Genomic DNA, 26,921 nt, shown 5'->3' with positions numbered 1-26,921 from the left:
GGAGGCTTCCCAGAGACTTCCTTGGAAGTCCTGTCTTGTAGGGCATAGTTTGAAAAAAATTTGATTTGTAGACTTTAATCTTCAGTGAGAATCCATCCAATTTTTTTGCCTATAAATCTATGCTTACTAATATTATACTGAAAACAAGAAATAATTTTTTTTAACTCCCTTTCAGGGATACATGCACTCAAAAAGACGATTTTGCTAGTGATCTTTCCTCATAAGTGATTTCCAAGAAAATGAACATTTTAAGTTCTCCGCCGATTTTTCTGCTCACCATTCTGCCTCCTCTGGGTCTTGTCTTTGACGCTTTCATCATGGCTTCCTCCAAGGCAAGTGACTCTCATGTCCCATGTCAAGATGCCTGAAGAACTTTCTTGCTCCCCAAGGTCATGCACCCAACTGCCCACTCTTCCTCCTTCTGCCCTCTTCCTCTCATTCTATGTCTTCTTTCAACAAATCCTCATGGAGCATCTATTCTCTGAAAGACAGTTCTTATTGGTCTTGGGTACAAAATTATTAAGACCATTGTTCCTGCCTTTTATAAGTTTATATTAGAGTTAGACTCTTGCAGGAAAACCATACATGTAAAAAGTCCCGGGGAGGCATCATAACAGATACAATGGTCTAGCAGAAAACATCAGGAACCCAATGGACTCAGGAGACCTGGATTAAAATCCTAGATTTGCTATAGACTGGATTTGTAAGCTTGAACAAGTGAAATCACCTCTCCGAGCCTAGATAGTATCATCTGTAAACTGCCTTAGGTTGTGTTCTCCCAAAGTCGACCTTGAGACAGGGGCTGGGGTACGTACAGGTAGTTTACCTGAGAGGGGGTCCTGGGAAGCAGCAGCAAGGAGTAAGGGGGTGAGTTAGGAGAGGCAAGAAAGTAAGTTACTAAGCAGGTGCAAAGCAGGTGCGCCCCATGGGCAGCTGGGGACCAACCCTGCTTGGGACCCCAGGAAACCTGAAGCTCCTCCCTCAAGAGTTGTACCCTCTGAGGAACAGGAAAGCTGAAGCATTCCCCCTCCAGTTCCTGAGTGTCAGCTGCTGAAGGCAGCTCTGGGGCGGATTCACTCTGCCACATGTTCAGCCAAGCACGTTAGAACAAGGGAAAGCCTCCCATGGACACACAGGTGCTTCACTTAGGTAAGGAAGAGGAAGGGGAGGTGGGAACTATAGGGGAGGTGGGGATTGACAGCATCTGCTGTGTCCTCTGGGAGAACTGTTTTGGCAGACAAGTGATAGAGCACGAAGGCCCGGAGCAGAGTAGTCGGCAGAAGCAGGAAACGCACCAGAATGTACAGCAGGATGAAATACTGCCTCAAGGACCCGTCGTCCCTGGGCGCCTGGGTGGCTCGGTGGGTTAAGCCTCTGCCTTCAGCTCAGGTCATGATCTCAGGGTCCTGGGATCGAGCCCCACATCAGGCTCTCTGCTCAGTGGGGAGCCTGCTTCCCCCCCTCCCCAAGCCTGCCTCTCTGCCTACTTGTAATCTCTGTCAAATAAATAAGTAAAATCTTTAAGAAAAATAAAAAAGGACCCATCCCTACATGACAGAATACACTGACCCTGTTATCCTCTACTTGCTTCCTTTTCAGCCTTCAACTAGTACAAACCCTACCAAATCCTTGGGGAGAAATCGCCCAGATCCATCTTTCCAGGTCCACGGCACCCTCCCCAGTCCTGACCCCATCGGTTTGCATGTGGAGGCCCTTCCCCAAACCAGTCTCCCCCTCCCACCTCTGCCAACACCATCCTGCCAACGACCCCAGTCAAAGAACACTCTGCGAAGTGCTAGTCTCCCCACAGCCCTCCGCTGTTCAAGAGCTTGCCACCATGGCCCCTTTTCTCCTAAATCTCATCCTGTGGTTTGAGACAGGCTACCCCGTTCCTTCCGCAGGTCTTCACTTCTAGAATCCACCCTGCTTCTCGGAGAACCATGCCCTAATGTTGCCTTTGGGTTTATTCCAACGTGCCTGCACCTTCATTTTGTGAGGTAATAGTAATTCTGGAGCCAGACCCAGGTTCGAATCACGTTCCTCTATGTATTAACTGTGCTTCTTTGGCTAAGGTGCCCATGCTTGTTTCCTCATCTGAAAACTGGGGATAATACTAATTCCTACTTCATCGGGCATTGCAAGGATAGTAATTTTATATACAGAAAGTAGCTTTAAGCAACGCCGGGTACAAAATGAGTAGCCAGTGAATGTGAGCTATCGTTATGGGTTCCCTCGAGGTGTTAAGATTCTTACAAGAGGTATCTACTGAGAAGGGTTAGTTTCTTTGCACAAGTTCATGGGCCTCCTGAGCCTTTCTGCACACAAAGCGCAGCTCCAGACCCTATGCGCCCAGAAACCAGCATGCAAATGGCTCCCCTGCTGCTCCTTCACTCCCCATAGCAAAACCACCCATTAGAGCTACTGAACACTGGAAAAACAGGTGGGGAGTGTTTCCTTAGTCCTCAGACTCTCATCAGGAAAACATCGCCTCCAAGTCCTGTGAAGTGTGCCTCATACACCTTGACTGAAGCTGACCTGTTAAAAGTTGTGTGTGTGTTTAAAAAAAGAAAGTTATGTGGGTAAATGTGTAAGTGATGAAAGTGTGGTTTATTTGTTTTTATAATTTTAAATCTTTTTTTTATAAGTTTTTTTTTTAATATTTTATTTATGTATTTGTCAGAGAGAGTGAGCACAGGCAGACAGAGTGGTAGGCAGAGGCAGAGGGAGAAGCAGACTCCCTGCTGAGCAAGGATCCTGATGTGGGACTCGATCCCAGGACGCTGGGATCATGACCTGAGCCAAAGGCAGCCGCTTAACCAACTGAGCCACCCAGGTGTCCCTTAAATCTATTTCTAACAAGTAATATATTCACAGAGATCACAACTCTTAAAAAACAGAAAAGGGTACACAGTGAAGGGTTTCCCTCCTTTCCCGACCCCGGCCACCTGGTTCTCGTCTCCAGAGGCCACCAAAATTACCAGTTTCTCTTGGATACTGGATGTTCTTTTAGATGTTCTGTCCGAATATGAGCAAACACATACGTATTTTTCTCTTTTAATACACCCTGTTTCCCTTGCTTTTTAAACTTTACTAAATCTCTAACTGATACAGAAGAATATAATGTAAGTTAACACAAAAGAATAAAAATGTCACCACTCAGCTTAAGGAGCAACCTTGCTCATTTATTTTCACAGCTTCATACTATTTCCTCTCCTGGTGGGTTACAGTTCATACCCTCGGGCCCCAGGGAACAGGCCCATAGGTGGTTTCCAATCTCGTGTGGTTACCCCCATGCTACAGTGAATAACTTGTTCATCCGTTTCTTCCATATGAGCAGTAAATCCAGAAGACAAATTCCTACGTGGGGAATAACTACTACATCAAAGAGTATTTTTATAAGTCATTTTTAAAGATAAATATCCGGGTTACCTTCCATAGAGGTGGGTCCAAACTGATTTGCTTTTAAGTTCCCAAGATGCCTAGAAGTCCAAGTCCAATGGGGGACAAAGTCATCTGAGGGACAGAACTAAACGGATGGGAAAGCAAAGGGATCACTTTAAAATGACATTGAAAGAATGATACGGCACACAGTACGCAAGAAATGAGTGTTAGCAATTTAAAACACTTTACCTTTCAGAGTATGAAAGCTTCTCTCTTAAACACACACACACACATATACACACAATCTCAAAATAACCTTCAGTGAAGCAACCAAGGCCCAGAGAGGTTAAGGAATTCCCCCCAAGATAACACAGCATGTGGTGAGCAAAAAGCCCACATATAATGGGGACTACGGACTGCAACCTGATTTTTCTGGTATTCTGAGTGCAGGAATTAGGCCTCCTCTACACCTGGACTTGGATATCACAACAGCGCTAAACCCTTCGGGCCTTGAGTGGGAAGTGACGCATCCATCACCCATGATTCTAGAAACGGTGTGTGCCAGAACACTGTGACTGGATTAACATTTTGCCTCTCAATTTCTTTCCAACGTTCTTCCCAGAAATTGCTCTCAAACTCCGGGTCCCCATGGAAACCTCAGGAAAGCCAGCCTGTTGACACGAAGCGAAATTCAGCTCTGACTGCTCACTTGATAACAAATGGATGTTATTAAAAGCCTGGGCCCAGCAGATGCCTGCTGTAGCTCACGGCCAAAGCCGCACTCTCCGTGGCTGGAGGGTGAAAGAGATGGTCTGTTCCGGTGCCAGGCTGCGCAGTCAGCTCAGAGGAAAGGGGGACATCCCGTGAGCCCCACCGTCACAGTCAGACACGGGACAAGGTGTTATCCGGGTACGCTTGTGGGGTGAGGAGCCCAGTGAGAGTGTGGGGGACACTAATAAGCCACATTGTGAGATCTTGGCCACCTGCAGAAGCCATCTGTGATGTGTCCTCCAGACGGAGAAGTAAAAGAATGGAGGCCAGAGGGTCTGTCAGAGGAAGCTACGTGGACGAGGACAGTACGATCCAGAAAGGAACAGAACCTAGTTGGAGGGAGGAATCCAACGGGCAAGAAGCGAGCAGCATTTCCCTGGCATTACCCAGAGATCGAGTAGCTGGGAGGCTCGATCCTTGGTGAAACAGTCGAGGAATGCTTGCAGAGCACCTACAGGGCCAGACGGATGCCGCTGTCCTGAGTAAGGCGGAGCCAGCCCCCGCCGCCTGGTGGAGGGACACAGCAAACAGGCTCGTAAATAAACATAAACACAAGCTCGTTTCCATTAGTGACAACTGCTATGAAGGAAAGAAGTGATGAAGTGACATGCCCTTGCCTAATCTGGCAGCTTGGATTTGTGGACTTGGAGCTACGACCTAAATGTCAGGGAGTGCTGGGCCCAGAGAAGATACAGAAAAGAAGGGGCAAATCAGAGCAGGTAGCATGAGAGGTGCCTCCAGAAGGAATGCACTTGGCCTGGTTCATAACAGAATCTTCGTGGCGGTTCCAGGACGGGGAGCGCACCGGGACTCGTGGAGCTGGAGCCTCAGGCGCGGCCACGGTCCAGACCACACGGGACCTCAAGGGTCTCCGAAAAGACAGTGGGTTCTGTCTTAAGTTCATTTTGAAGCCACCATAGAGTAGGAGTGGTGGTGGTTTGTGGTTGTTTTTAAAGCAGGAGAGTGAGGTGCTCTGGTCTGTATTTTTAAAGACCGCTCTGGCTGCTTCATGGAGATACAGACTGCAAGGTGGGGAGGAGACAGAAAAAAAGCAGGGCGACCTACAGGGCTAGTGCCCAAGGATGAAATATCCCGGCAGGCCATCCAGCATTCTTTCCTCCGTGTCGATGCTCAAGAAAGACATTGTTGAGGCGCCTGGGTGGCTCAGTGGGTTAAGCGGCTGCCTTCAGCTCAGGTCATGATCTCAGAGTCCTGGGATCGAGTCCCGCATCAGGCTCCCTGCTCAGCAGGGTGTCTGCTTCTCCCTCTGTCCCTCACCGCTGCTCTTGCCCTCTCTCTATGTCTCTCAAATAAAATCTTGAAAGGAAGGAAGAAGAGAAGAAAAGAGAAGGGAACCGTGGGACTCATCTAGTCATCGGGAATAACCCCCGCCAGAGCAAGAGCTGAGTGGTGTCAGCCCCGAGTGTGACGACAGCAGGCCTGGAGGACAGGTCTCTGGTATCATCAGAGCTCTCTCTGGAGGAGCAGAAATGGTTAATCTGTTCATAAAGGAAAAAATGCATGAGGGCTAGAGACACAGCAGTCTCTCCCTGACCCCTTCCCCTCTGCACTGGCCCATTTCTCTGCTCCATTTACCAAGTACTCTGCCTCCTTCCTCCCGTTCCCTCCTGAAGCCACCCAACCACTGCCATCCCCATCGCTCCACTGAAATTGCTCTGAAGAAGCTCCATGTTGCCAAAGCCAACAGTCACCTCGGTCCTCAGCTGACTCCACTGACCAGTGACATCTGATCTGATCCCTGTCTCTCTGAAATCACTTCTCCCCTGGGCTTCCCTGGTTTTCTCCTTATCCTCTAACTCCCACTCCCGCCCCAGCTCATCCTCTCTGTCCCTTTCTGGCACCTTCTCCTCTCCAGACCCCTAAATGTAAAAGTCCCCAAGACTAGGTCCCCAGACATCTTCCCCATCTACACCCAGCATCTCCAAGATCTCCTAGAGTCCTGTGCCTTCAAATATTATCCAAGCGTCCCAATTGTACATTCGCACCTTGAACCTCATCCCTGAATCCCAGACTCCTCTACCCAATTCCTATCTGACATCTCCTCAAAGACATCCAACTGGCATCTCAGGTTTAACGTCCAAAATGAAACTCCTGATCTTCCTCTCCCAAAAGGCTCCACCGACAATCTTTCCCCAACTCAGTAAATGGCCACTATCTTTTCACACGCCGTACATGTTCACGGTCTGTCCCCTCCACCAGAACGTAGGCTCTATGAGCACATGGGCTTTTTCTCCACTGCTCAGTCACCAGGGCAGGAACACTGCTTGGCACTGAATAGGAGCTATCTGTTGGATGGATGCGACACCTCCTCCAGGAAGCCTCCCCACCCCTTTAACCAGATTACTTCTCCCACCTTATGTAGCTATTCTCTCCTTAATAGCACGGGGCACAGCTGCCATTGTGTGGTCATTTGGATGATTCTTTGATGGACAGCGGTCCCTACTGTCAGCCCGTAACCAACAGGAGGACACATGCTACTCTGGTTTCAGTTACCAGCATCTAACCTGGAGCTGGCACAGAGTAGCCCCTACATAAGTAAAAATATTTTTAAATGAATAAACAGATAATACAAGCTACGGGTCCTCCTCCAGAAACATGTGCTCCTATCACCACACACAGTATGTGCTGGCACTGCAGGTTAGGAATTCTGGTCTCGATCCTTTTAGGACGCCCTAACAAAACGCCACAGACTGAGTGGCTTCCAAACAACAGGAAGTTACTGCTCACAGTTCTCGATGCTGGAAGTCCAGTCAGGGCGCCTGCAGGGCAGTGAGGTTGTGGGCTGCACACTTACCGTTGCGTCCTCACGTGGGAAGGGGTTGGGGTGACAGGGTCTCTTTCCTGACAGTGCTAACCCCAGTCAAAAGGGCTCCGCCCTCAAGAACTAATCCCCTGCCAAAGGCCCCACCTCCTAATACCATCACCCCGTGGGGTAGGATTTCAACATCTGAATTTGGGACAGAGAGAGGGACACAAGCATTCAGACCATAGCACCCCAAGCTTACCCTGTGGAAATACAGGGATATTGTCCCCTCCCTCTGGGATCTTCAGCCATGGCACACACGGAGTAGATCTCCTGAAAGAATGTTCTAACTAGCTGGAGATACTTGTGAACGCTCTCGGAACTGACACAGACAATGTGTCAGCAAGACTGGGAGGGAGCCCAGGGAGACAAAGGGCAAAAGAAGACCCGGAGAGAAGCCCTCCCAGAGCAAAATGACTCTGGTCGTGTCGGTTGGGTCCCACAACCAAATTCAATCTCATCAGCTGGCTACAGCTGCCTTAGGGGTACAACCACATACTATGTCATTGGTTTTATAACAACACCGCTAACAGAAATGCATGGAAAGATCCTCATAAACATACATTCGTTCCCTCGGCAAATGTTTACTAAGCAGCCACCGTGCGCCTCACACTGTAAGACACTGTCTTACGGGGGGCGACTTAGCCCCTTGTCCCCGTTGAGTGTCAGATGCTGGACTGTACTTGCTCCAGCACTCAGCCCAGATACTCACTGCGTTATAACTGGACAGCCTCATTACCTCAGTGTTCTGGGAAGATGCCAGAAGGACTTGCTTGCAGAGACTGTCACTAATCTCCAGAATGTGTTCTCTCTACTCAGCAGGTACATGTGCACCCAACACACAGAAGCAGCAGGTCCCAGAGCGAGTCTCCAGCAAGTCTCTCTCCAGCACGTCTCCAACGAGTCTCTCTCACCAGAGAGCTGCTGGTCAGCCCTCAACAGGAGAGCTAAGTGAGTAATTCTGGCTCAGGCTGGACTTTCCTTCCTGGTCCTAGGGATCTTCACATATTTCCACATTTTCTGGTTCTACACCTTCTGTGCTACAACAGTCACTTCCTTCCTCCAAGGCCCTTTTAAGTAATGACAGGACAGTTCTTCAGTTAGGCTCACTTGTTTGTTCAAAGTGTAATCTTTTAGCTGGCGAGGATGCGGAGAAAGGGGAACCCTCCTACACTGCTGGTGGGAATGCAAGCTGGTGTAGCCACTCTGGAAAACAGCATGGAGGGTCCTCAAAAAGTTGAAAATAGAGCTACCCTATGACCCAGCAATTGCACTACTGGGTATTTACTCTAAAGATACAAACATAGTGATCCGAAGGGGCACATGCACCCAAATGTTTATAGCAGCAATGTCCACAATAGCCAAACTATGGAAAGAACCTAGATGTCCATCAACAGATGAATGGATAAAGAAGATGTGTTATATATGCACAATGGAATACTATGCAGCCATCAAAAGGAATGAAATCTTGCCATTTGCAATGACATGGATGGAACTAGAGGGTATTATGCTTAGCAAAATAAGTCAATCAGAGAAAGACAATTATCATATGATTTCCCTGAGATGAGGAAGTTAAAAGGCAACATGAGGGGTTTGGGAAGTAGGAAAGGAATAAATAAAACAAGATGGGATCAGGAGGGAGACAAACCATAAAGGACTCTTAATCTCACAAAACAAACTGAGGGTTGCCGGGGGGAGGCGGGTAGGGAGAGGGAGGTGGGGTTATGGACATTGGGGACGATAAGTGCTATGAAGTCTGTAACCCTGGTGATTCACAGACCTGTACCCTTGGGCTAATAATACATTATATGTAAATAAAAAATAAAAAATTTATAAAAACAGGGGCGCCTGGGTGGCTTAGTGGGTTAAAGCCTCTGCCTTCGGCTCAGGTCATGATCCCAGGGTCCTGGGATCGAGCCCCGCATCAGGCTCTCTGCTCCGCAGGGAGCCTGCTTCCTCCCCTCTCTCTCTGCCTGCCTCTCTGCCTGCTTGTTATCTCTGTCTGTCAAATAAATAAATAAAATCTTTAAAAAAAAAAATTTATAAAAACAAAGTGTAATCTTTTAGGGACCAAGTTTTTATCAAAAGATTTCTGTAGGGGCACCTGCCTGGCTCAGTGGGTTAAAGCCTCTGCCTTCGGCTCATGACCCCAGGGTCCTGGGATCGAGCCCCGCATCGAGCCCCGCATCGGGCTCTCTGCTCAGCGGGGAGCCTGCTTCCTCCTCTCTCTCTGCCTGCCTCTCTGCCTACTTGTGATCTCTGTCTGTCATATAAATAAATAAAATCTTTAAGAAAAAAAAAAAGATTTCTGTAGCACAGACTCTGCAAAGGCTAGCTTTCTGCTTACTTGCTACTGAGAGTGCTGTGGCAGCCCACTGACCCTTGACCCTGAGCACTCTGCATCTATCTTCTTTTGGACAGTTCCGCCTTGCTCACTGTGACCTAAGTTTGCAAGTGGTAGGCATGCGACAGACATGGCGTTGATGGGGGGATGGGCGGATGGAGGAAGGGAAGATGGAGAAAAGGAGGGAGAGGCAGACGTAGGAAAATTATCTCCTTGTAACTTCTACCTCTGTTCTCCAAAATTGATTCAAGGCACAGGAGTATGACTTCCTCTTCCCTTAATGGTATGTTTCTGGGATGTCCCAGGCTTCCAACCACTAGTAAGTACAAACCTATCACATTTATAGTAACCCCAATTCTTGATTAAGCACACCTTCCCCAAGCCCAACTTTTTAGGAAAGCATTCTCCACCTAAAGTTTCTGTGAAGCATCAGCATCGCTCACTATTACAAGCTGAGTGTACACAAGCTCCCACCAGCTTGCGAGTCCCATATAAGGTGATTTTCTACTTCAAGGTCGTGATGAAACGGGTCCAGAATCAGAGCCACAGCCTTCAGGCTTTGTCATGTTCCTGCTCCTTGGCTCCGAGCCGACCACTCAACCACCGAAACGCCAACCTTTGTCGGAATGCTGATCTCCTCCTCCTGCCCAAGACCAGCTCCTTCCAAGGTTCCCACAGACCCACGGTGTGGGCCAACTGACAGTCCCCTCCTTTCATTCCCAGAAGACAGGGCTTTCTTGAAGGTGGAGGAGTTAGGGTCAGAGTGACCGTGAAGGGGGAGCAACAAGGAGGCACACCTCACACTGTAACTGCCACCCATGGTCCCTCTAACCTCCGGTCATCGTTCATTCTGAGTCACTTGGCCACATGTCTCCCCAGCTCAGATGTCATTCTTCTTTCAGGAACCTGTTTTCCTCCGCTCTAGCGAGGACTGCTTTCAGGACTTCTAGGCCACCTGACAGGCGTGAGCATGTCTGAACCGTAAATGGAAACAGGGCTCATTTGGCATCTTTCCCACAGGCTCCTAACCTCACGCAAAGCAAGAGGTATTAATGGGCATCTGTTTTTCAGTATTCCTAAATATTCTGCGAAGGGCAGTAATTCTACCAACACTGCAGGACACCGAGGGGCTGGCTTGCACAAGCACAAAGACGCACTGACTCCACAAGGAACATCACAATTTGTGACCCAGTCAAAAACATACCCTGTCATGGCACCTGGGTGGCTCAGTGGGTTAAGTCTGCCTTCAGCTCAGGTCATGATCTCAAGGTCCTGGGATCGAGCCCCGCATGGGGCTCTCTGCTCAGCAGGGAGCCTGCTTTCGCCTCTCTCTGCCTGCCTCTCTGCCTACTTGTGATCTCTCTCTCTCTCTGTAAAATAAACAAATACAATCTTAAAAAAAAAAAAAAAAAACCCTGTCACAAGGGCCTGAATGGCCACGGTATTCTTTAGGGAGGGCTAAACTGCTAGATCAGGACTCACCCAATAATTCTGTGACTTCCAAAGAAATATACAGGTTTTGTCTTTGAGGATCAGTGCCACATCATACTTTTTAAGTAGGTGTAAGACGGCTCCTTAGGGTCATTCGGGGGTCCAGGCTGGTGGTGGCTCTGCTATCTTCAACCGGCAGCTTCCGAGGTCATTCTAGTCCCCAGCCGTTCATCAGTAGGCAAGGGGGAAAAGGTGTAAAGGACAGGGTAGGCAGTTTCACCATCAGCCCCTTATATTCCAATGGGGAGAACCTGTCACATGGCCACACCTCACTGCAAAGGAGGCTGGGAACTGTAGTCCCTGGCCCAACAGCCACATGCCAGCTACAGCTCTTACTCTAGAACAAGGGACAGCAAATTGTAGCCCAAAGTCAAATCCTCAAGTCCCCGGATTTGATAAGCCAAGTTTTACTGGAGCACAGCCATACATTCATGCAGAGTTGAGCAGTTATAGCAAAGACCTTATGGCATGCAAAGCCCAAAGTATTTACTAGCTAGCCCCTTACAGAAAACATTTGCTATTTCCTTCTTTAGGGAAAGAAAAAAGCACGCACTCGGTGGGACAACTAGCAGTCGACACTCTCAAAATTTATCTCGGAAACTGTCAGAAAGACACATAGACAAAAATATTCCTTCAAGCAGTTCTGTCATACCAAAAAACTAAAAACAACTTAAAAAGGACTGTGAAGTTATGGACCATGCACACCACAAAATACAATGTAACCTTTAAAAAGAATGAGGAAGTTCAACATGTACTGATTAGAAAATATCCAAGTATTTTAACTTTGAAAAGTAAAATGCAGAACAATGTTTAGAATGTTACTGCTTGTACGGGGAGGGGGAAACGAACTTAATCTATAATACCTATATGCTAATATGGGCATAAAAATTCCTGGAAGAGGGGCGACTGGGTGGCTCAGTGGGTTAAAAGCCTCTGCTTTCGGGTCATGATCCGAGAGTCCTGGGATTGAGCCCCCCATCGGGGCTCTCTGCTCAGCAACAGGCTTGCTTCTCTTCCCCTCTCTCTCTGCTTGCCTCTCTGCCTACTTGTGATCTCTGTCTGTCAAATAAATAAATTAAATGTTTAAAAAAAAATTCCTGGAAGAAAATAAAAGAAACTGAAGACAGGTTGTTTCTGGACAGAGAAATCAAAAAGTGGAAGGACGGAGGACTTTTTACCATATACTTTTATATATTTTGAATTTGTACCATGTGTAGGCACCACCTATTTTTAAAATAATTAATTAAAAATAAAGCTCAGAAAACCACATACACAAAACAGTTCGCCTAACCAACCCTGCTTATGAAATACATAATCTTTCTTATAAACCCTAGTAGTCTTATAAACCCATCAGAGTCCATGGACCTAGGAGCCGGTTTACCTTGTGGAATCTGCTTCCCTGCTCCGTCATATGTCAGATTCTCAGAAATACCTCATTCTTCTTATTTCCCTAGTCAACTCACAAATTCTATTTTAGTCCCCTGCTTTTCTTGAAAGTTCCTCTTTCCAGACAGCGTTTATCAGTATTTATTCAGTTCACTCACACATGATGAGTGTAAAGAGAAGCAACTCTGACCTCAGGGAAAAATTAAGCATCGAAAGACAAAAGTACAGTTTCTGATAAACAACTTTCAAAGAAAAATCTCACAAGGGAACCTACCTTTCAGTTAAAACTGACAGCAATCCATGTCACATAAGCTGAAGAGAAAATGGAATCCACTGGTGTATGTAACTGGGAAGTTCCAAAGTGGCCGCTGGCTTGAAGCGACAGAAAGATCTCGGAACTCACAAATGCCTTCAGGGTTTTTGCTCTGCTCTCAGCTCTGCCAGGCTGCATTCTGCCACAGGCCCTTCTGCGACAGTCAGGTTGCCCACCGCGAGCCCCAAACTCCCAGGCCCCTAGTTTAGCATTCCTCATGGAGAGATTTTTTTTTTTAATCCTTGAATGTCAATAGAGCAAATCCAGAGGACTCTGTGACAGGTCTTTCTTAGACTTGTCCAGGGGTGGGCTCCAGGCCCCTGCCAGCTTAGGCCAAATGCCTTTATATATGCAAAGAAGGGGTTTCCCAAAAGGAGCTGTAGAAGGGGAGTAGTAGGTAGAAAAGAAACAACAAATATCCTCTTTTGCTTCTAATTCCAGATTGTGACCACTGGACACTTTAACAGGCTTAAAACTATAAACTCACTCCCTACACTGGCAAGATATAAGGGGTTTTCAATCTCAAGACAAGTTGGCTGCCAAGTTCAAACTTACACACACACGCACTGTCTGATTCATCTGTACTAGACACAATTATGAATACCAGACTGGAAACCTGCTCATAAATTGGCAAAAAAAAAAAAAGACCCTCCAAAAATCCAGTTTGTAAATCAGATTACAATCCTTTGGTCCCTCTGAAACTTTCTGCTCAAAACAAAGCATTTCCGTAGAGCAGCCTGCCAAAATTTATCTTCCTCATTTTAGCCGCATGCTTTTTAAATGACCACCTAAAAGCCAACAAAGATATGCAAGTATGAGATCTATAATTAGTTCTAAATTATAAAATAACTTAAGAGGTTGTGTTTGTGTTCCTCTTACCAAAGGTTCACTCACTTTCTCCCAGAATCCTCCTGGTCAGCTGACCCAAACGGATACATGACATTTCCTTTGACTGATTCTTGAGTAACGACCGCAGGGATCCCACCATAGCACAAGGCAGAAGATCTACATTAAATGAAAGTTTCTCAATAAGCGGAAAACTCATCTAAGATCAAAAGCCTGGGCATCCTTGCTTTCAGAAACTGTTTGTTATTACAGGAGAATCATGTCAAGACATGTGTGAGAGTTAACGCTGTATATGCCGGCTTAATGCCAAATATCTTTTATTTGGAATTATATGATGAAAGCCAATTTCTAAAACATCTTCAAGAAGGAAGACTGATACACGTATTTTAAAGCAATGGTTCCCATCTACAAGTAAGATATTCTTGGATATCTCAGATCATCAAGGGTGACACAAAATCTTCAAAACAAAATTACTTTTAAATCAATTTTATTTAAAAACATATATAAATAGACCAAATAACACTCAAGCCTGAGAGAGCTTCAGTCTTTTCTTAAGAACATAATAGTCCAAAAAGACTACTACTTATTGCTGATTCAGCTCACAGTACCAGCCCTCTTCAAGCAGCAGCACAATCACCAGCAAACATTTTATGGGCACCTTGGAGGGACTGGAGGGAGTCACAGAGCAATGAGCCACAGCCTTGCCCTCAAGGAGCGTACAGTGTAGCTGGAGAAACGAAACATCCAGAACAGACACAAAGTCCACACATCTATCATAACAAAAGCAATTACTGGCATTAAGTTATCACATGTTTTAACAAATGAGAGTTGGAATATCTTAGCAAATATACACTACATCAAGTTTCAACCTAACATATCCAAAAAAAAATTTTTTTAATTTTTTTTTTGTTCACCCATGTTTCAACTCAACTGAATTAAAAGAGGAAAATATAATTCCAAGCCAAAGGTACCATAGTGTTTGCTGTCCCCAGTGAAGGGATGGACTGATCATGTCCTAGAATTTCTCCACGGTTCTACATCCAGATGTCAAGTTCAGCAGTTCTGACTGCCAAATCGATGTACGAATTCAGACAGGGAGTAGACAGCTCCCCATCCTACCTCGGGATCCATACTGATAAAATCATTCAGGTTCATTTTGGAATCTAAAAAATTCATGAAAGAAATGTCCATTGAAAACACAATAAAACAACCTAGAAGATCAAAGGTAGGGGAAAGTATTCAAATGGAGAAGGGTTCTTGAACACTTAACTCAATCTAATCATGAAGAAACATCACACAAACCCAAACTGAGGGGCATGCTACAAAATAACTGACCAGTACTCTTCAAAACTGTAAAAGTTATAAAAAGAAAGGAAAAAAAAAAACTATCAGAGACTGCAGGGGACTGAGAAGACAGGACAACTAAATGTAGTATCACGGGGCAGATTCTGAACCAGAGAAAAGAAATCAGTGGGAAAACTTGCAAAACTTAGGTAAGGTCTGTAAGTCAACAGTACTAGACCAATACTTCTATGTCAAGTACATCATTTTCTTAGTTTCAGTTATTACATTATGGTTATATAAAATTCAACATTCGCGAAATCAGAGTAAAAGGGTTATGGGAATGCTCTAAAGTGTTTAAGCAAATTTTTCATAAGTCTAAAATTATTTTTATTTTATTTTATTTTATTTTGAGAGAGAGAGAGAAAATGAATAAGGAGGGAGGAGGTCAGAGAGAGATGGAGAAGCAGGCTCTCCGCTGAGCAGGGGGCCCAACTTGGGGCTCAGTCCCAGGACCCTGAGATCCTGACCTGAGCCAAAGGCAGACACTTAACCAACTGAGCCATCCAGGCACCCCAAAAGTCTAAAATTATTTCAAAACAAAAATTTAAATGAAGGGGTGCCTGGGTGGTTCAGTGAGTTAACCCTCTGCAAAATGCACGAATAATCAAACTGCCAGTTTATTGGATTCAACTGCCAAATTATAGGAAATTCAGAGGCTACAAAAGAGATAAAATCAGCAAAATCTAGACTGCTTCTCTAGGACCCAGTTTCTTCAACAAATAAATTTTAAGAAAAGAAGAGCTGGGCAAGGGGCGCCTGGGTGGCTCAGTGGGTTAAGCCGCTGCCTTTGGCTCGGGTCGTGATCTCAGGGTCCTGGGATCGAGTCCCGCATCGGGTTCTCTGCTCGGCAGGGAGCCTGCTTCCCTCTCTCTCTCTGCCTGCCTCTCCATCTACTTGTGATTTCTCTCTGTCAAATAAATAAATACAATCTTAAAAAAAAAAAAAAGTTTAAAAGAGCTGGGCAAGGAATCTATATATTTAAAAAAAACTCTTCGGAGACATAACCAAATACAACGTAGGGATCTCATTAGGATATTGATTTAAATAAACAAACTGTATAAAAAAAGAGGATATGGGGGCGCCTGGCTGGCTCAGTTGGTAGAATATACAGCTCTTGATCACAGGGTATTGAGTTCAAGTCCCATTCTGGATGTAGAGATTATTTAAAAATAAAATCTTTAAAAAAAAAAAAATGGGGCACCTGGGTGGCTCAGTGGGCTAAGCCTCTGCCTTCAGCTCAGGTCATGATCTCAGGTCCTGGGATTGAGCCCCACGTCGGGCTCCCTGCTCAGCGGGGAGCCTGCTTCCCCCTCTTTCTCTCTGCCTGCCTACTTGTGATCTCCCTCTCTCTTTGTCAAATAAATAAATACATAATAAAAAAAATTTTTTTAATGATGATTTTATGACTTTATAACTGTGAATGTGAACACTGGCTAGATAGCTAGATGATGATTTTAAATCTTTTTTTTTTTTTTTTTTAAGATTTTATTTATTTATTTGACAGAGAGAAATCACAAGTAGGCAGAGAGGCAGGCAGAGAGAGAGAGAGAGGAGGAGGCAGGCTCCCTGCCGAGCAGAGAGCCCGATGCGGGACTTGATCCCAGGACCCTGAGATCATGACCTGAGCCGAAGGCAGCGGCTTAACCCACTGAGCCACCCAGGCGCCCTAGATGATGATTTTAAAGAATTACTGTTAACTTTTTTAGATAAAGTAATGGTACAATGGTTATTTTTTTTTTCTTTTTAAAGAAAACCTTTTATTTTAGAGACCCATTCTGCAACATTTAGAGTTGAAATGACATAGTATCTGAGACTGGCTTCAAAATACTATGAGAAGGAGGCAAATGGATGGGAACTGACTGGCCATGAGCTGGCAACTGCTGAAAATCTGACATACTACTTAGTCCAGTTCAGTATATGATTTAAATTCTCCACACTGAAGAAAATGTTTAAGTATGTACATATTGCTATTTCTATTCAGCAAAAAAATTGTTACAGAAACTACTCTTCCACCATAAACCTACAGAAAACCATGCAAATATATTTAGCAACTTTTTCCAGATGATGGGACAACAGGCAGCACACACCTGGGATTCCCAAGGAAGTAGAAACAAGTAAGGGGAGCCCTGGGATTCCTCCAGTGGACCTCAGGGGCAGTTTCCAGAACCCGGCACACAGAGGGGAAGACACCCAGCATGGCAGTCTCCCTGAACTGAGAAGACAGACATCCTGGGCAGCTGGACGTAGCGGGTCCAGGAGAGGGAGGTGCAGAGCAGACCACCCCCCCACGACTCCCCACCTACCCTGACCAAGACACACACCCAAGTCTTTGGCTGGGACTGACCTCCCAGGGCCAGGAAAGAAGCACCAGAATGTAATCGATCTAATAACTGGGAGAACTTCCACATTCCCTACCAGCCTAGGGAGAGAGAACCTGTAAGGCACAGAGCATTTGTAGAGTCCTTAGAAAGGAGGCACCAGAGCCCTGGGGCTAAATTAGCACTGGATGAAAGGCTGCTCTGGACCAGCGCTAAAAAAGCTTAAAAACAAGCGTGGAAAGGACCCAGCTGACTCCCAGTATCGTAACTGCATGCCAACACTGTTTTTAAAAAAGACCTCAAGACCCAGCAACTGACAGCATGAATTCAAAGTCCAGCTTCCAACCCAATTTTACAAATCACACAAAGAAACAGGAAAATATGACCCAAAACTAGGGGAGAATTCAATCAACAGAAGTGGACCAAAATGACGGAAATAATGGAACTAGCAGACAAGGAGCAGCTATTATAAACATGCCCCATATGTTCAAAAAGGGTAAAGAAAAACATGAGCATGATGAAAAGAGAGAGAAACGAAAGATACTAAATCAATCTAGACATAAGAAAATAAAATATGTAAAATGAAAAAAAAAGTGTGCTGTATGAGATTAACAACAAATTCGTGAATGCAGAAGACAAGAGCAATGAATTTAGAGCCAAAATAGAGGAATTATTCCAAATGAAGCCTGTAGAGAAAAAGTCTGAAGAAAAAAGAGAACATCACTGACCTACAGGAATAATACCAAGCCATCGAACACATGTGTAGATGAAGAACAAGAATTTAAAGAAGGGGGGCACCTGGGTGGCTCAGTGGGTTAAAGCCTCTGCCTTCGGCTCAGGTCATGATCCCAGGGTCCTGGGATTGAGCCCCACATAGGGGTCTCTGCTCAGTGGGGAGCCTGCTTCCCCCTTTCTCTCTGCCTGCCTCTCTGCCTACTTGCGATCTCTTCTGTCAAATAAATTTTTTAAAAAAATTTTTAAAAAAAGGGGGGGAGTGCCTTGGTGGCTCAGTGGGTTAAAGCCTCTGCCTTCGGCTCAGGTCATGATCCCAGGGTCCTGGGATTGAGCCCCACATAGGGGTCTCTGCTCAGTGGGGAGCCTGCTTCCCCCTTTCTCTCTGCCTGCCTCTCTGCCTACTTGCGATCTCTTCTGTCAAATAAATTTTTTTAAAAAATTAAAAAAAAAAGGGGGGGAGTGCCTTGGTGGCTCAGTGGGTTAAAGTCTCTGCCTTCGGCTCAGGTCATGATCCCAGTGTCCTGGGATTGAGCCCCGCATTGGGCTCTCTGCTCAGCAGGGAGCCTGCTTCCCTTCCCCTCTCTCTGCCTGCCTCTCTGCCTACTGTGATCTTTGTCTGTCAAATAAATAAATAAAATCTTTTAAAAAAAAGAATTTAAAGGAGGGTGGGTGGTCAGAAAAAAATGTGCAAGCAGGGGCGCCTGGGTGGCTCAGTTGGTTAAGCATCTGCCTTCAGCTCAGATCATCACACCAGAGTCCTGGGATCGAACCCTGCAATGGGCTCCCAGCTTTGCAGGAAGTCTGCTTCTCTCTCTGCCTGCCGCCCCCCATGCTTGTGCTCGCTCTCTCTCACTCTCATTCCACCTCAAATAAATAAATAGAATCTTAAAAAAAAAAAAGAAAAAATTAAAGAAAAGAAAAAATGTGCAAGGAAATAAAAGCCACAGTTTTCAAATTGGATGAACGCTATAAATCCACCAATCTCGGGATCTTAACAAACCTCGAGTGGAGTAAACTTAAAGGAAACTACACTACAGTCCATTATAACCAAAATGCTAAAAACTAATGACAAAGAAAAAAAAACCTTTAAAAATACTGAGAGGGGAAAACACTCAGAGTAACAAAACAAGATCAGAGCCCAGGCCAAAAAACAAGAGAGAGTTGCCTTTAAACAACTGAAAGGAAAAACATGTAGGACTAGTACATGTGACCCCACAACTGTATCTTTCAAAAATGAACAGAAGCACAAAGGATGCAGAAAACTAGAAACAGAGTTGCGAACACCCTTCTACACAAAAGCTAGATACTCAGCAGACAGAGAACTTCTACTGAAGTCATCAGAGAGCTGGGAATGCCAGATCCCCACCTAACTAGAAACAAAGGGAAGACAGGCACCTACCAGGAAAGATGGGGTGGGAGTTCCTGCTGACCTGGCTAGGTGCCAGACTCCACAGAGGCCAGCAGGTTTGCGAAAATTTTTAACAAAGGCCTTTAAAAAGAAATCTCAACTTTTGAAATATAGCATTTGTTTTCTAAGGCATCCCCCCTTTTCTCTTTTTCTTTTCTAAGACTTAACATAACTAAATAAAAAATGATTACTATCTGCAGTCATTCATCATGTAAAAAGATCAATGTATTAAAAACAAAATATAGGGCGCCTGGGTGGCTCAGTGGGTTAAGCCGCTGCCTTCGGCTCAGGTCATGATCTCAGGGTCCTGGGATCGAGTCCCGCATCGGGTTCTCTGCTCCGCGGGGAGCCTGCTTCCTCCTCTCTCTCTCTCTGCCTGCCTCTCTGCCTACTTGTGATCTCTCTGTGTCAAATGAATAAATAAAATCTTAAAAAAAAAAAAAATATATAAATGAAAATTATTTTAGAGAGATCAAGGTATAACAAATACCTGTCTCCTCTAACCTCGCCCACAGGGGACTGTAACATTTCTGTTCACCTAACACTATGGTCCTCCAGCTTGGTTCAAATAAACCACCGCTGCTATACATTAGGAAGCAAGAGGATGGGAGGTACATGCAGACAAAAGGCAGGAAAGGACTCAGAAAAGAGAGGGGGAAATTTGGTGTGCTCTACAGCTCAGCCCAAGACTTAGGAAATGTCTTTGAAAACTGAGCCGTCAGTGACCCATGCTGGAACTGACTCTTCAGCACAAGGTGATACGATTATAAATTTGTTTCCTTCCCATGGCCCCGAGGTGCGGGGGGGGGGGGACACTAAATGCTGAACCGAAAAGTGGTCTTGCAGACATATGGCCACCAAAATTATTAATCATATAATCCTAACAGTCAACATACCAAATACACTCAATTCAAGCCCTAAGAGTCAATCCCACCACAGAGTGCGGGGCACGCAGGGAAGTGCTATTCAAGTACCTGAAACACGCATCAAGGTTCAATATTTTCCTTGAACCTTTTTTTTCTTTTTTAACCTTCTTTTTTTTTAATAAAACACTACTAATTAGCTAAAAGTAATTCTCCCTTATCCTAACCTCAAATATAATCCTTTGAAAAACACAGGATTTGAAGTACTGAGTTCACCACATGAGAGGACGTTACAGTGTGGTCACATTCGGATGTGGGAAACTCGTATGTTCGCCCCACACTTCAGAGCAGACTCCTTTCAGTTTCAATCTCAAGTTCAGGAGGTCCCTGATGAACTAAGCACACGCAAGGCAGAAACCGCCTGCACCAGGCCGCCCGCTCATCCTGCCTGGCTGTGCACCCGAGGCAAAGGGCGTAATCTCCATGGCCCTCACTTTGTGCATCCACCAAACGTGGAAAATAAAGCCTGCCTGAGCTGTGGGGGAAATTCTATGTAAAGCGGCCGGCACCAAAGCCCGACACAAAATAGCATCTACTGGGCAGTAGTCATCAAAACTGAAAGGAGTGACTCAGAGAGGATCTGAGCTGACAGGCTGGTGTTTACTGAATGCTTGCTACGTGCTAGGCTCTGCCTTGGGGGCTCAAGTCTGAAGAGAAAAGCGCGGGGGAGGGGGTGGGGGGGTGCAGTGGCAGAAGGCATGCTGTCCCAGGCCACACCGTATACGGCAGCTTGCCTGAGACTAAAAGGACGATCTATGACACCCCCCTCCTAACCTAGGAGCTGTCCCAGTCTAACGCTGAGGCTAGTAAGCAGGTTGGCAGACCCAAAAGCAATTCCAGTATAAATGTTTAAAATCATGAGAGAGCTTTTCACAGAGAGCCTCAAAAATCCATTTGAATCCTCTTTCAGTGTTCAAGTTCAACAAACAGATTTACTTTCTCCCTTGCTCAACTCCGGACGCCACTGTCCTATTTTTCTGGCGTGTTGTATAGCTTAGAGAGCAACCTACACACAGAAGGTCTCATCCCTGGGACCGGATGACTTCACCCAGAAATGGCAAATGTTGCAAATCACGTACAAACATCAATAACGTTTCAAGCTCCTGTGAATGGCAAACAATAGTAATAGGGCGAAGAACTCTTTATCTACTTAACTCTCAGAAAATTATTAATTGGACTGCTGCCTAAAAGCACATAAATGTGATGAGTGGTACAATAAAACCTGCCAGCTCACTTTCTTCTAATGCAGATTTTATCACAGAGCCAGGAAAATGATATTTCACATAACACAAGGATGCCTAGGGACTTTCGCCTTAACGTGAAACCCCACCACGGCAAGATGCTACTTGTCCCACTGTTAAAGGACCCAAGCACGCAGACCTCCTGAAGCCCAGTGTCCTGGCAGTAGGCACACCCAACACGCTAGCGGTGTGCAAGGCGGTGTGCAAGTCTCGTGGTTCTGCTTCTGAGCACCTCCCCTCTGCACGAGCTCATACACTTTCCAGTCCTGCTCTCTGGGCCTCAACTCCTGAACCTAATAAACACACACATCTGTGCCCCCTCTGACCTTCTTACAACTCAGGGAGTGTCGTACAAAGAATAACACACAATTTTTGTCCCTGGTTAAGGGGCAATGCTGATCTGCACGGTGGTCAGAAACCTCCAGGAGAAGGCACCTCTGGCTCACCTCCAGTTTCAATGCAGGGGTACGAAGGAGGAGGTTCCCTCCAGTTCCCACTGGAATCTTTCATGTGAGATCGGTCAGAAGCAAAGTTCTTCAAATACGAATCTGCACGGATCACTCTAAATTTCCTGCAGATAAAGCAACGTTCGTATACATTAGGAAGGTTTCACGGCGAAATTCCTAGTCGATTTTTATACAGACTCATTATCTATGACACACATAGAAGTACCCAGGCATTTTTGTATGATCAGTAATACAGAATATCTATGTAGTTTTATCACGTGTTAAAGAAACCATGAGAAAGGATCAACTGAAATCCAAAACTACACAGGCACAAAAATATGTCTGGGGGCCTTTATTTACTCGATTGTGTATTAGGAATAAAGGGCAACATTAGTTCAGGTGCTGCTGTCACAGACCTCTCAATTTTCTCGTCATTAAGGCCACACCCCATACAGCCACCCATCCACCCACACGTGGATGAGAGAAATCCCCAAAATGGCTTTCAGAAAATGTTTGGGATCTCATCACACCCATTTTTTTAAAGAATGTCAACCTTTTATATGTTGGACAACTTTTAAATCTACATTTCTTTTTTTTTTTTTTAAGATTTTATTTATTTATTTGACGGAGATCACAAGTAGGCAGAGAGTTGGGCGGGGGGCAGCAGGGGGGAAGAAGCAGGCTCCCCGCTAAGCAAAGAGCCCAATGCGTGGCTCGATCCCAGGACCCTGGGATCATGACCTGAGCCAAAGGCAGAAGCTTAAACCCACTGAGCCACCCAGGCACCCCCCCTATGCTGGACAACTTCTAAAACTTCAAAACACTTTGAATCTTCTGTATAGCACACATCATTTTCAAGTATCAACTCAATGGTGATGCCAAGTCAAGTGATCTTTGCAAAACAAATGCCAAAAAAAAACCCCAGAAAATCACATACACATATCCTCACACAAACTTTCCGTACGACTGTCAAGGTCTAACTTCAGAAAGAAGGTAAATCCATCCTGAATCTCCTCACCTTCTGAACTGTGGATGAATGTCCTCGTCAGACTTAAAGGCATCTTCCACGTAAGTGTCAAAAGGACAGGGAAATGGCAGCACAGTGTCAAGATCATAAATGAAGCTCTGTCCTCCACTTGAAACATGAAGCAGGACAACATGGTAATCCTAGAAGTAAACGTTGCTGAAGTTAACCAAGGTACTTCGTGATGGTGAATTCCATCGTCACAGTAATAATGCATATATAATCATTAACAATGAATACAAAAGGGATGCCTGGGCGGCTCAGTGGGTTAAAGCCTCTGCCTTCGGCTCAGGTCACGGTCTCAGGGTCCTGGGATCAAGCCCCACATCCGGCTCTCTGCTCAGCGGGGAGCCTGCTTCCTCCTCTCTCTCTGCCTGCCTCTCTGCCTACTTGTGGTCTCTCTCTGTCAAATAAATAAATAAAATCTTTAAAAAGAAAAAAAAAATGAATACAAGACCAGTACAACCCTTCCTAAAACAGCAAAACAAAACAAAGCAAACACAAAGCCCTAAAAAAGGACTAAATGTCCAGTGACAGGGAACACTTAAATAAGTAGTGGAACTGTTCATATACATTAACTATATACTCTTTGGCCTAACAATTTTATCTCTAGGAACCCATCCTATAGAAAAAAATGGCCATACGCATGTAAAGGTCTATATATACAAAGAAAATCTCTGTAGCACTGTTTACAATAGTGAAAATTCAGAAACAACCAAAAGCCCAACACGAGAGAAATAAACCACAATGCAGGTGCATAAAAAAAAAAATTTGGCAAATTTATGTAGAAAATGGAAAAATGGGTATGTTACAAAATGCAAAAAATTGCAAAATGTGTACTATATATTATTTTTTTAAAAGCTATGTGTGGGGGCACCTGGGTGGTTCAGTGGGTTAATGCTCTGCCTTCAGCTCTGGTCATGATCTCAGTGTCCTGGGATCGAGCCCCGAATCAGGCTCTCTGCTCAGCGAGGAGCCTGGTTCCCCCTCTCTCTGCCTGCCTCTCTGCCTATTTGTGATCTCTGTCAAATAAATGAATAAAATCTTTAAAAAAAAAAAAAATAAAGACAGAAAGAAATTGTTTAAAAAAATAAAAATAAAAATAAATAAAAGCTATGTGTGTATAAAGACACACGTGCATTCCAAAGTACACAGGCATGCATATGAATACAGAATTTGAAAAGCTGTGCAAGGATATCCTCCAAAGTATTAACCAAGGGGATTGCTTGGAATGTGAAAGAACTTTAAAATGTTGTTGTTAAATCCACCAACCCCCATCTGTAGCCATTAAGGAGAAAAGATGAAGACAACTTCTCCTGTGCGACTCAGCTGTGAGGCATCACTGAGTCCCCGACGCTGGGCACTGCCCAGCACCAGCTACCGGCTGGAAGGGCCATTGGGGGTGGGGGTGGGAGGTAGTTCTGAAAGCGCCTCCCAGGACTGGGAGATGAAAGGCTCAGTCACATGAGTGTGGCATTAGTACCACCACCTTCTATTTCCAGGACTTCAGGGCTTACAGAGCACTTTCTCGGACATTGTTCATCGACCCTATGATGGGGGGAAGGTGATTAATTAAGACTGGAAATGCTCTGCCATCAAAGCCGAAAGAGCCGGCGCTGGCTCCGATGCTATCTTCATAAGGCAGCAACAGCCACAGAAATGGATGCTTACGCCCTGCACTCCCCTTAATGCACGCTACCCTCCAGATAAATAATGGAAGAGCGGCCCCCTTCCACTGGCTGTGTCCGTACTAGTCCTGTCCTTCCGCAGCAAGCTTTCCTCCTATCTCCCCACTGCCATCCCCGGCGGGCTGGCTCTCTCTCCAGGAGTCTCCCACTTCCTACCACAGCCAGTCCCTGCCTTATCCAAAATCTGTTTCCGCTTGACATCCTCTACTCCTATTCCAGTGGCTTTGAAATACACCTCTCTATTGTTTGTGAGAAACTGTGTAACTGAAATAAAGATGCAAAGATGAGAAAGGAAAGTCCTGACCCTCCAGGAGCTCGAGGAGCAGAAAGGGGGAATCTGTCAAGCGCTGCGGACAGTGGGGCGGCGGCAAAGAGCAAGGGGCTCCAGGTGAGGGCCCTCAGGTCAAACCTCCGGCCCGCCCCTTCCAGCCTGAGCTTCCTCTTTTATAAACTGGAGATAAGCGTAGTGTTTACCACAGACTGTTGCTGGGGCAATTAAGGGAAGAGAAGGTAGGCCTCAACTCCAAGTGGCCTTTATAGCACAGATGGGGAGTTATCCTTAACTTACGGACCCAGCGGCAGCCTCACTCTCAAAGTGGGGTTCAGCGCCTACCCAGATGCCAGGACAAAACCAAGCTGGACTAGGGGGAGGGAAACCCACCTAGAAGGCGATCAGCTTCTTGGGACTGGGTGTCTCTCTCCACTCAGGGTACCCATTTCCTACAACAGGACAGCAGTGAGGCAAAGATACATTTGCCGGCGGGTGTGGGAGGCCTTACCATAACAGGAGTTATTCTGGGCTGCCATGAGACGCTGTGTAAGAGGGACATAATCACAGGTCCTTTCCCTGCAAGTTTCTCTAAACCAAGAAGACAGACCATGACTCAAAGTCAGCTGAGTGGCTCGGCCACAGGATGACTTCTAGGGCATGTGAACAGTCTGCAACAAGGCTTACGTAGCTATTGTTGCTATGAAGAAAGGCTTAAGCACCAGAACCAGACACGGTACCAGGTACCAGGACAATGTCTCTCACACATTATCTCACTTAAGACTCGAAACACGAGGTACACCTGAGTGGCTCAGTGGGTTAATGCCTTTGGCTCAGGTCATGATCCCAGGGTCCCTGGAATCGAGCCCCAAATCAGGATCTCTACTCAGCAGGGAATCTGCTTCCCCCTCTCTCTCTGCCTGCCTCTGCCTACTTGTGATCTCTGTCCATCAAATAAATAAATAAAATCTTAAAAAATAAAAAATTTTAAAAAAAGACTCGCAACACTACTGGCCAGAGGAAGACACTGAAGAAAGAAGGTAAATAACATGTCCAGTTCATAGGGCCACCACTGGGAGGACTGGGACTTAACCCCAAAACTGTATTTGGGCTTTAATATTAGCATAGCAAGGGACGCCTGGGTGGCTCAGTTCGTTAAGCGGCTGCCTTCGGCTCAGGTCATGATCCCAGCGTCCTGGGATCGAGTCTCACATCGGGCTCCTTGTTCTGCAGGGAGCCTGCTTCTCCCTCTGCCACTCTGTCTGCCTGTGCTCGCTCGCTCTCTCTCTCTCTCTCTGACAAATAAATAAATAAAATCTAAAAAGAAAAAAAAAATATTAGCATAGCAAAACACCTGCTGGTAAAGGAAGCAAGAACGTGTGCTCTGTGAGACCAGGGATTTTAGTCTATTTAAATATAGGTTAAATAAACGAATGAAACCAATTCAAATGATAACTTATTTTAAATAAGTATCAGAAATAAGATGCTTGTTACATTATCACAAATGGAGTTTTTCTTTTACTTTATCTTCATGTTATTAGCATAAACAATTCTTCAGAGGGACAGGTTAAGGCGACACATAGATGTGTACTGGAAAGGATCAGCTAGATAACTTTGAGCTTCTCACTCTATCTTCTGGGCTTGTTGTTTTGTTTTGTTTTGTTTTTAAAGATTTTATTTATTTATTTGACAGAGATCACAGGTAGGCAGGGGCAGGGGGAGCAGGCTCCCTGCCTGAGCAGAGAGCTCGATGCGGGGCTCAATCCCAGGACCCTAAGATTATGACCTGAGCCGAAGACAGAGACTTAACCCACTGAGCCACCCAGGCCCCCATAGGCTTGTTTCTTCACCTGAAAAACAGAAGAGCTGGAGTAGATCCGGGTTTTTCAAATGTTAGTCATGGTGACTCAGGAGTCTACAAAGAACAGTACCTCCTGAACCCTTCTCTATACCAACTAAGTCAGAAACCTATACTTTTAACATGATATCCAGATAATCGAATGTGCAGCTGGACCAGATATGGCCAAAGTTCCTTCCAGTAGGTTAAATGGGTAACAGCCTAGATCACAAACACATCTGCCACATCAGCTATTTAAAATCTTTCCTATATGGGGCGCCTGGCTGGATCAGTCTGTAGAGCATGTAACTCTTGATTCTGGGTCGTGAGTTC

At 45.5% G+C, this 26,921-nt stretch overlaps 1 protein-coding gene across 6 annotated transcripts in view; it reads right to left on the bottom strand.

Moving 5' to 3' along the window:
- Window positions 1-278: 278 nt before the first annotated feature.
- WDYHV1 (WDYHV motif containing 1) overlaps window positions 279-26,921 on the bottom strand; it is a 33,498-nt gene continuing 6,855 nt past the window's right edge. The window contains exons 4-7 of one of the 6 annotated variants that reach the window (XR_004279497.1): window positions 22,790-22,938; window positions 21,772-21,896; window positions 3,430-3,526; window positions 279-481 (exon numbers count right to left, since the gene is read on the bottom strand). Coding sequence is in view for 4 of the 6 variants with exons in the window: in XM_032315634.1 (XP_032171525.1) it covers window positions 14,410-14,519; window positions 16,788-16,907; window positions 21,772-21,896; window positions 22,790-22,938 (504 nt within the window). In the remaining 2 variants the exon portion in view is untranslated. The other 5 variants (XR_004279498.1, XM_032315634.1, XM_032315637.1 and 2 more) reach the window with 5 other exon arrangements.

Source organism: Mustela erminea, chromosome 16, assembly GCF_009829155.1.
Source record: "Mustela erminea isolate mMusErm1 chromosome 16, mMusErm1.Pri, whole genome shotgun sequence".
In the NCBI taxonomy this organism is placed as follows: Eukaryota; Metazoa; Chordata; class Mammalia; order Carnivora; family Mustelidae; genus Mustela; species Mustela erminea.
The sequence above is the reverse complement of the archived record's forward strand: the minus strand, read 5'-3'. Positions and strand labels throughout refer to the sequence as shown.